Below are 11,622 nucleotides of genomic sequence, written 5' to 3'. Positions count from 1 at the left end.
TAGAAAATTAATGACATTACAAATGTATCCAACCTTATGAAATTTATACTGTTCGCCGACGATACCACCATTCTATGCTCCGATATAAATTCCGACAAACTGATCAAGACAATTAATGAAGGATTATGTCAGCTATCTAACTGGTTTTCAGCCAATAAACTATCCTTAAATGTATCAAAAACTAACTACCTGCTTTTCTACAAAAATAATGAAAGCACTAAGCCGATCAAAATAAACAACGAAATTATTGAAAAAGCGTCCGTCAGTAAATTCCTAGGCGTGTATTTAGACGATCAACTTAATTGGAAACATCATATAAATCACGTGATAAATAAGATGTCCAAAACTTTAGGAATAATGCATAAAATGAGAAATATCCTCAATGAAAATACCCTACGTACCATTTACTGTGGTCTACTACTACCATACCTAAACTACTGTTCAGTAATTTGGGGTAATACTTATCAAACTAATCTTCAACGCATAATTACCTCACAAAAAAGGCACTGCGTATAATCTGCAATGTAGGTCGTTTAGAACATACAAATAATTTATTTAAAAAACTAAATCTACTGAAATTCATGGACTTAATAAAGTACAAAACTGCCATTGTTATGCACCAAATCTACAATAAACAAATGAATCAAAACATATTGAAATTTTACTCAACTTACGAAACTCGCTATGCGACTAGGCATACAAACGACTTCTTTAAAACTCAATACAGAACAACCAAAAAAGGCCAATGCTTATCTATTATAGGTGTTAACACATGGAATAAACTTGAAAAGGAATTACCTAAGACAAAATGTTTATCAACATTCAAACGATATTTAAAAAAGTCATTAATCTATAAGCATTAGTATATTGAACATTTCAGGTCCATTTCATGATTGTATTCACGGAGAAACTGTCATGTACCGCCCAAGTCTGCCGCTCTTTTATTTTTCTTGTTCCTGCAGGTGACGGTGACCCGGATCCGCGCAGTAAGCAATTATCGTCCCGTCAACAATCGACCTGACCTCTAAGCTCTCACATGACCCCCATAAGATGCATTGCTCGCACGTGACCCCGATTCCTACGTGAAGTCGGAGTTGCGGGCGTCGTGTCGCATCTCATTGTAAAAAAAATATATATGCATATGTATGTATGTATGTATGTGTGTGTGTGTGTGTGTGTGTGTGTGTGTGTGTGTGTGTGTGTGTGTGTGTGTGTGTGTGTGTGTGTGTGTGTGTATATATGTGTGTGTATATATGTGTGTGTATATATGTATATATGTGTGTGTATCATGCTAACATGTAACAAAAATAAATAAATAGAATAAAAATAATTCTTTCCTTAGAGGGAGAGCATTTCCCCATAAGCTTTGCTTCACGCTCTTCCTTTTCAAGAAGCAATTTTGTACAAATTTTGTATATATGTATGCATAAGTTGTAATTCATTTTGTTGAATAAATCTTAACTAACTAACTAACCAACTAACCAACCTCGTGAAGACCAAAAACCTATACAACCTCACACCCACTAAGATGAGAGGGAAACAAGGTTGGTAGATGGGAGTGGAATGAATGAAAATGAATGCATGCCTTGACTTGGCTACCTCGCTTATAAGATATAGAGATACATTCAACTCTCAATTAATGGGAGGGTTACGTTCCTGGGGACGTCATGTTAATCAAAAACGTGTTAGTTAAACATATTTACCCATAGGAAATAATGAAAATAGGGGGGTTAGGTTCCTGGACACTGGGAGTCATGTCTATTTTGGGATTTTGTTACTCTGAACCTGAACAAACACATTATTAATACATTTGTAGGTTACAGAAACAACAAAAACACACATTCTTTGTATTCATTTGTAGTACATAGTTATTTATTCTATGTGCGCACTCGTCACCAACTACGACACCAGATTGAATGCTTATAATCAATCAATCAATCAATCAACTCGTCACCAGCCGCTCCTGTCACCAGCCACTCTCTGCCTCACTCGCCTCTTCCTCCGACTCCCGGTGTAGAACAGAAAACAAGAGTTTACAATCTCTAACTAAATTATTCATTTCTCTGTAACAATTTTTCAAGCTTTTATGACTTATAATCACGGTCCATACATTTAAAAATTAGTTTACCATTAATTGTGGGTTGGTGACACCGTTTTCTTTTTTGTTTTGGTGTAGAACAGAAAACGAGAGTTTACAATCTCTAAATTATTCATTTCTCTGTAAAAAAAAATTCAAGTGTTTATGATTTATAATCACGGTCCACACATTTAAAAATTAGTTTACTATTAATTGTGGGTTGCTGACACCGTATTCTTGTACATAGACACTTCTACTCACAGTGCAGGTTAGCTTCAGACTGAGCTCGAAATTGTCATGTCATTTAACCCATTAAACTCCGATGACAAGATGTCTTGTCATTTGGTCAAATAAAACAAAAAATCATAAAACACCAAAATGTTTGATCAAACACCAGAAAAATTATGCGAAGCGAGGACTGACGTCATATTTTTCTGGTGTTTGATCAAACATTTTGGTGTTTTATGATTTTTTGTTTTATTTGACCAAATGACAAGACATCTTGTCATCGGAGTTTAATGGGTTAAAAGAATTTCCTTAAAAATTAACTCGTGTTCAATCGAAGATGCGTTAGTTAAACTCGTGTTAATTTAGAGTTGACTGTAGTAAAAAAGTCAAAATGCGTGCCAAGTGACAGAGGACAACATCATCACGATTGAAAAGGTTCTCACATTGTCCATGTATCTTCACAGTAATGATGTCACTGCCTCCATTATTGGAAATCATAAACTCTCCCATGTTTTTGCTATCAGCCAATATTTTTCTAAATGTCTTTCTAGAATATTTGGTATTCATTTGATTATGTTTGGTATCAGTGAAATCCATTCAGTACTACCAATAGATTCTTATTGAGGATATGACATTAGATTTTGTCCAAGGACTTGTGGCCAGCATGTAACAGACATCACAGAACATGAACAGCATCCTGACATACAAAGTTCATCATCACACTACAAACATTGTCATTCAAGAGCCAGTTTGAGAGATGCCAGTAGTGGATGCAGTTTTCTCCTTTGAGTTTGTCAGGCTGGTAACGAGACCAGCCAACAGAGAGGTCCACAAGAGAGCCATTGAGCCATTGCCACTTGTTGTTGTCACCGATGTCAACACCACCGATCCAAAAGCTCCGATCTGTAAAATACCAAGCGAGTGAGTAGTATACACAAAAATGACTATGAGATTGTGCTCTCTATGTAAAAAACTCATTACCATTTACTTGTTATGCTCTCTTTCACTCTCAAATGCACACACAAACACACACACACTGGCTTGACAGTGTAATGGTTTTAAATTCAATAATTTGAGTTCGGGTCCTACCCAAAAGTGAAAATATTTCAGCATTACTGCACTGCAAGCTGGCACTCCAACTCTAGTGGGAAAGGAGTTGTGCATGTAAGGTACATTACCCATAGATGGGGCCATATATAAGCTCTGAGTTTTCTTCTGGGAGGGTGATAACTGTTGATCATGAGTCCAACATGTGATCCAAGACTAGTGGTGAATCACACACACACACATACACACACACACACACACACACACACACACACACACACACACACACACACACACACACACACACGCACGCACACACACACACACACACACACACTTCAACGAACGGACGGCTTAGAGGACGTTCTGAAGAAAAAGTGAAATTTCGTGGATCCCAAAGCAAAGGAAGTACCTATTGTATTTACAGGGTGGGGGGAAATTGCTCGTGGTGTAGGGGAAAGTAAGGAAAAAGGAGAAGGGGAGGGATTACTGAGGGAAATGGAAGGAAATGAGGAAGGTGAGGACTTGGCCCAGGCAGGCAGACGCCATCTAAACAAACGAGGTCCGGACCAATTTAGCGATGACGAAATGTCTAACAAAAATGTAAAGATTAGAAGTATAGATAAGAGCAATACAGTAGAAGATGATGAGAATATTTTCCAGGGATTTAAAGAGGGTGGGGGGGACACAACCCCCCCTCCCCCCCGATTAACAAGACTAGAAGAGAAGCTCGATAAGATGATCGAGCACTGGGAATTTAGGTTCGGTCACGTTAACAACATTGTGCAGAGGGTTGAAAAATTGGAAGAACTAGAGAAGGCGAACAAAAACTTAACTAAGGAAATTGAAGAATTAAAAAAAACAGTTAAAAGAAGTAAAAGAAGAGAATAAAGTCTTAAAGGAGAATAATAAGGAGAACAAGGAGGGTTGGAAAAAATCCAAGAAAATAGCAAAGTTGCATTTACTGACATAATCAAACAGCAAATGAATGAACAAACTGAAGACTCAGTTATTAAAGTGATGAGACAGAAGGAGAATATAGTAAGAGACTTAGCAGATAGAAAGAAATGTATAATTATATTAGGAATGGAAGAGAAACATAACCCAGATAGAACCACAAGAATCAAAGAGGAAAATGAAAAAGTAAGAAATTTACTAGAATTAGTTCAGGAAGATGAGCCAGAAATAATGAAACAAATCGAAGAGAAATTCAGGCTCGGGAAATATAGTACAGACAAGACCAGACCAATTAAGATTAAATTCAGGTCACAAACTACGGCTGAGAATATCTTATCCAAAACAGGGAAACTAGCAACAAGTGAACAATATAAAAAGGTATGGATAAAAAGGGAAATGAATAAAGAGGAAAGAGAGGAGGAAATAAGGAAAAGACATGAAGCTAAGAAAAAAAACGAGACCAGAACGGAGACAGAAAAACAAGAATTCTACTGGAGAGTAGTGAATATGAAATTGAAGAAATGGAACATAACAGAGAGAAACACAAAAGAAACAGAGAATACAATGGAAATAACAGAAAGTTAAGAGTATCCTACACAAATATAGATGGATTAATAACAGGACTGAATGAACTGAACAAATATCTGAAAGAAAAAGATCCGGACATAATGGGAATTGTTGAAACAAAATTAAAAGGTCCACTACCACCCAACAGCATAGGACACAATACATATAATTATTGGATTAGAAACAGAGAGAAAAAACAAGGGGGTGGAGTTATGTTCCTGACTAAGAAGGATATAAGCGTGAAGAATGTCACATATGGGAACAATACAGTAGAGATGATTATGATAGAAGTAGAAGATAGAGATAAGAAGAGCAGAAAATTTGTAATAAACTACGTGCCCCCAAAAACAGCCTCTTGGGAATAGAATGTTCATAAAATCATGTTAGAAGACACAAGAATAACACTAAACAAGATAATGGAAGATGGAGAAAGAACAGTTATGATGGGCGACCATAATTGCAAAGAAATATGCTGGGAAGAGATGACCGTAAAGGGTGGAGAAGACTCATGGGGTAGTATTCTACTTGAGATGATTACTGATCACACAATGACACAATGGATCCAAGAGAACATTAGGTATAGAAATGAAGAAGAACCATCGAGACTAGACCTAATATTCACATCAGAACCTGAAATAGTGGAAAAGATAGAATACCAGGCACCAATAAGCAAAAGTGACCACATATTGATAGAACTAGAACTAAATGAGAAAAAATACATGAAAAGAAATGAACAATATAGAGCAATATAGAAGAGGAAGATTGATGTATGAAAAAGCAAATTTTGATAAAATAAGAGAATTCTTCCAAAATGAAAACTGGGAAAGAATACACAAAGAAGATACAACAGTAGAAGAGAAATGGAATATTTTGACAAAAATCTATAAAAAGGGAGTAGAAAAGTATGTCCCAAGACAAAAACAGGAAAAAGAATATATAAAGTGCTGGTACAATAAAAGTTGTAGGGAGATAAAAGACAAGATAGACAAAGCTTGGGCCAAATGGAAGAAAAACAAAAGACCAGAAAAATGGAAAATATATACTTGTTATAGAAATGAATATGTACAAGCGTGCAGAGAGGAAAAGAGAAAATATGAAAAAGATGTCATAGAAAAATGTAAAGATCAACCAAAACTATTCTACATATTTGTAAACAACAAACTGAAAAACAAACAAGATATGGAGAAAATAAGACAATGAGGAATTGAATACACAGAGGAAATTGAAATGGCGGAAATTATGAACAAACTTTTTAAATCTCTTTTTACATGGGAGAACATACACCCTGAAGAGATTGTATGGAAAGAAAAAGTCCCCCCTATGAAAGAAATAGAAGTAACAAAGAATGAAATATTGAAACACTTGAGTAATCTTGATGTCAGAAAATCGCATGGACCAGATGAAATGGCAAACTGGATTTTGAAAGAATGCAGGAATGAACTGGCAGATATAATACATAGCATAATAATCAGTTCATTGAAAGAAGGTAAAGTTCCAGAAGATTGGAAAAAAGCAAATATAGTACCTATATATAAAGGGGGAAATAAAGAAGACCCTAACAACTATAGGCCAGTCTCTCTAACAAGTACAATAGCAAAAATTTGTGAAAGAATTGTCAAAAGTAGATGGGTAAAATATTTAGAAAAAAACAACGTGCTAAATCCAAGACAATTTGGATTCAGACAAGGACGATCATGCGTCACCAATTTAACATGTTTCTATTCAAGGCTAATAGATATAATACAAGAAAGAGATGGATGGGCTGATTGTGCATTTCTAGACCTAAAAAAAGCTTTAGACAAAGTACCACATAAGAAGTTGCTTAAGAAATTAGAAACTGAAGGAGGAATACAGGGCAAACTACTAAATTGGATGGAAGACTTTTTGCAAGAAAGAAAAATGAGAGTAGTGATAAGAGACCAACACTCAAAATGGGATGAAGTAATAAACGGTGTTCCACAAGGAACAGTTCTGGCCCCAATAATGTTTGCTATATATATTAATGATATGGATGAAGGAATTGAAAGCTATATGAGCTTCTTTGCAGATGATGCAAAACTATTGAAAAAAGTGAACACGGAAGAAGATTGTGAATCACTACAGAGAGATCTAAACAAAGTACAGGAATGGAGTAGGAAGTGGGAAATGGAGTTCAATACAAAGAAGTGTAGTATAATGGAATTTGGAAAAAGTAAAAACAGAATAACAGGATCATATAAATTGGGAGAAGAAGGAATAAAAAAAAGTAGAAAATGAAAAGGACTTAGGAGTCATTGTTATGAATAATATGTCACCTGAGAAACATATAAATAAGATTTTTGGAGAAATCTATAATTAAAAAGAACAATCAAAGTTGCATTTACATATCTGGATGAAGAAATGGTGAAGAAAATTCTAATCACCCTGATAAGACCAAGATTGGAATATGCGGCAACGATATGGTCACCAAGTACAAAAAAATGTATAAAAAAAACTTGAAAGAATACAAAGAGCAATTACAAAATTGGCACCTACACTCACAAAACTATCATATGAAGAGAGACTATTTACAGAATCATGAAAGGCATAGAAATTACTGATAGAGAGAATCTGATAAAATGGGATGACAGAAATACAAGAGGACATGGAAAGAAAATAAAAAAGGATAGCTATAGAAGAGACCTGAAAAAGAACAGCTTTCCTCACAGAGTAATAGACAGTTGGAACAAGTTAGATGAGAAAGTGGTGTGTGCAAAAACAATACATGAATTTAAAAATAGTTTAGATAAAATGAGATATGAAAACGGGACACCACGAGCATAGCTCCCCTTCCCGTAAAATACAACTAGGTAAATACAACTAGGTAAATACACACACACACACACACACACACACACACAAACGTCGATCAAAGTGACAGCGAAGTTTGGAACTCGAGCAAAAATTCATGTCTCATCGATCTCAATAACGAGGGAGCATCTTTGTTGTATTAGTAGGGAAGGGGGAAGCACGTGGTGTAGTGGGAAGGTGAAGAAAATGGAAGGATATGAGGAAGGGGACGAACGGGCCCCGAATGTTAGAAGGGGTGTAAATAAAGAGGGGCAGAACACACAGACGAGGAAGAACAAGGAAGAAGAAGTGTCAAAGACAGAAATATAGATAAAAGAAACTCGATGAAAAGAGAAGATAACTGCTTTTATGGATTTAATGAGAGAGGAGGTGACAACCTCCACCGACTAGTGAATCTAGAGGAAGGAAAAAGAACCGGACATAATGGGAATTGTAGAGACAAAATTGAAAGGTCCATTACCACCCAACAGTGTAGGACATGACACATATAATTATTGGATTAGAAACAGGGAAGTAAAACAAGGGGGTGGAGTTATGTTCCTGACTAACAATTATATAAATGTGAGGAATGTTACATATGGAAAGAATAGAGTGAAGATGATTATGATGGAAGTGGAGGACAGGGATGGGAAGAGCAGGAAGTTTGTAGTAAATTATGTGCCTCATAAAACGGCTTCATGGGAAAGAGAGAACACAAGAATATGTCAGAAGACACAAGAATAGCGCTAAATAAGATAATGGAAGATAGAGGAAGAATGGCTATAATGGGTGACTTTAATTGTAAAGAAATCTGCTGGGAAAGATGACAGTGAAGGGTGGAGACGACCTATGGGGATATGTACTACTTGATATGATTATAGAGCATACAATGAAACAATGGATACAATAGAATACTAGGTATAGAAATGAGGAGGAACCATCGAGACTGGACCTAATAATCACAACAGAACCCGAAATAGTGGACAATATTGAATATAAGACACCAATAAGTAAAATGACCACATATTGGTTGAACTGGATCTAAATGAAGAAAAATACATGGAAAAATGAACAGTATAGAAAGGGAAGATTGATGTATGAAAAAAATATAAAATAAGAGAATGCTTTTCAAAAAGCAGACTGGGAAAGGATACACAAGGAGGAAACAATAGTAGAAGAGAAATGATTATTTTGACAAAAATCTATAAAGAAAGAGTGGGAAAGTATGTTCCAAGACAAAAACAAGAAAAATGATGTGTAAAGTGTTGGTACAACAAAAGATGTAGGGAGTTAAAAGGCAAAAGGGATAAAGCTTGGATAAAATGGAAAAAAGACAAAAGAACTGAAAAAATTGAAAATATATATTAATTATAGAAATTAATATGTACAAGTGTGCAGGGAAGAAAAGAGAAAATATGAGAAAGATGTCATAGAAAAATGTAAAGAACAACCAAAACTATTTTACAGATTTGTAAACAACAAACTGAAAAACAAACAAGATTTAGAGAAATTAAGACAAGGAGTTGAATACACAGAGGAAATAGAAATGGCAGAAATTATGAACAAGCATTTTAAATCAGTGTTTATTAGGGAGAACATACAACCTAGAGATATCGAGTGGGAGGAGAAAGTCCCTCCTATGAAAGAGATAGATGTAATAAGGAATGAAATAATGAATCACTTGAATAATCTCGATGTCAGAAAATCGCATGGACCAGATGAAATGGCAAACTGGATTTTGAGAGAATGCAGGAATGAACTAACAGACAAAATACATAGTCTAATAAGCAGTTCATTGAAAGAAGGAAAAGTTCCAAAAGATTGGAAAAGAGCAAATATAGTACCAATATATAAAGGGAGAAACAAGGAAGACCCTACTAACTATAGACTGATCTCTCTTAAAATTACGATAGCTACAATTTGTGAAGGAATGATTAAAATTAGATGGGTTAGACATTTGGGGAAAAAAACGTACTAAATTCAAGGCAATTCGGATTTAGACAAGGACGATCATGCGTCACAAACTTAATATGTTTCTATTCAAGGCTAATATATGTAATACAAGAATGAGATGGATGGGCTGATTGTGCATTTCTAGACCTATAAAAATGCTTTTGACAAAGTACTACATAAGAAGTTGCTTAAGAAATTAGAAACTGAAGGAGGAATACAGGGCAAACTGCTTAAATGGATGGAAGACTTTTTGCAAGAAAGAAAAAGGAGAGTAATGATAAGAGACAAACACTCTAATTGGGATGAAGTGATAAGTGGTGTTCCACAAGCAACAGTTCTGGCCCCAATAATGTTTACTATATATATTAATGATATGGATGAAGAAACTGAAAATTATATGAGCTTCTTTGCAGATGATGCAAAACTATTAAAAAAGTGAACACTGAAGAAGATTGCGAGTCACTACAGAGAGATCTCAATAAAGTATGGGAATGGAGTAGGAAGTGGGAGATGGAGTTCAATACTAAGAAGTGTAGTATATTGGAATTTGGAAAAAGCAAAAAAAGAATAGTAGGATCATATAAATTGGGAGAAGAAGGAATAAAAAAAAAGTAGAAAACGTGAAGGACCTGGGAGTCATTATTATGAATAATATGTCACCTGAGAAACATATAAACAAGATTTTTGGAGAAACTTATAATTTAATAAGAACAATCAAAGTGGCATTTACATACCTGGATGAAGAAATGGTGAAGAAAATACTAATCACTTTGATAAGACCAAGATTGGAATATGCGGCAACGATGTGGTCACCAAGTACAAAAAAATGTATAACAAAACTTGAAAGAATACAAAGAGCAATTACAAAACTGGCACCAACACTCTCAAAACTATCATATGAAGATACTAGCAAAACTTGAGCTACAGACATTAAAGCAAAGAAGAGAGAGAGGAGATTTGATAACTATTTACAGAATCATGAAAGGCATAGAAACTTGATAGAGAGGATTTGATAAAATGGGATGATAGAAATGCAAGAGGACACGGAAAGAAAATCAAGAAAAACATCTATAGAAGAGATCTGAAAAAGAACAGCTTTCTTCACAGAGTAATAGACATTTGGAACAAGTTAAATGAGAAAGTGGTGTGTGCAAAAACAATACATGAATTTAAAAACAGTTTAGATAAAATGAGATATGAAGACGGGACACTACGAGCATACCTCCCCTTCCCGTAAAATACAACTAGGTAAATACACATACACACGCACACCATTATCGCTGCGGTGCTAGCCGACACTCCAACTCTCGTGGGCGGGAGTTGTGTGTGTGTGTGTGTGTGTGTGTGTGTGTGTGTGTGTGTGTGTGTGTGTGTGTGTGTGTGTGTGTGTGTGTGTGTGTGTGTGTGTGTGTGTGTGTGTGTGTGTGTGTGTGTGTGTGTGTATGTGTGTGCGCGTGCATGTGTGTGTAAAGTCTCAGCATTATCCATATATCGGTCATAAATGACCTCTGAGCCCTCATTCGGCAGAGTAATAGCTGTCGATCATGAATCCGACACGTGATCCACGACCATGGTGAATCATACACACACACACGCGCGCGCTAAAGGCCTAGACTGGAGTATGCTGCGACACTATGGTCACCCAGTACTAAAAAGAATACAAAGAAAAACGAAAGATCTGGAAGGTCGTGTGTCGAACCTTTTAATCTTTTACTCGAGAGTGATTAATACGCGGCAAGAAAGAGAGGGGTGGGTGAACTGCGTGTACCTCGACCTTTACTAGACTCCTGTTAGGTGTCGCCGCCTGTCAGTAGAGTTTCTTGAGCGATTGGTAGATCCAGTGGTGGCTTGCTAGGCCTATCCCACCTTCTCAAGCCTGCTAATTAGTACCTCCCACAAGTCTATTGCTCCCCAAAAGGGTTACAGGTCCACCGGCCCCGAGCAGACTAATGGTTAGAACAAGATGTCACACCTCTACAAGGTTA

At 36.0% G+C, this 11,622-nt stretch overlaps 1 protein-coding gene across 1 annotated transcript in view; it reads right to left on the bottom strand.

Annotated features, from left to right (window-relative positions):
• Positions 1-2,981: 2,981 nt before the first annotated feature.
• The window catches only part of LOC143024436 (perlucin-like protein), a 38,244-nt gene continuing 29,603 nt past the window's right edge, over positions 2,982-11,622 (bottom strand). The window contains exon 3 of the mRNA XM_076183239.1: positions 2,982-3,208. Within this exon, the coding sequence (XP_076039354.1) occupies positions 2,982-3,208 (227 nt within the window). The remainder of the gene's footprint in view (positions 3,209-11,622) is intronic.

Source organism: Oratosquilla oratoria, chromosome 4, assembly GCF_046742065.1.
Source record: "Oratosquilla oratoria isolate Oo_2021 chromosome 4, ASM4674206v1, whole genome shotgun sequence".
Lineage (NCBI taxonomy): Eukaryota > Metazoa > Arthropoda > Malacostraca > Stomatopoda > Squillidae > Oratosquilla > Oratosquilla oratoria.
The sequence above is the reverse complement of the archived record's forward strand: the minus strand, read 5'-3'. Positions and strand labels throughout refer to the sequence as shown.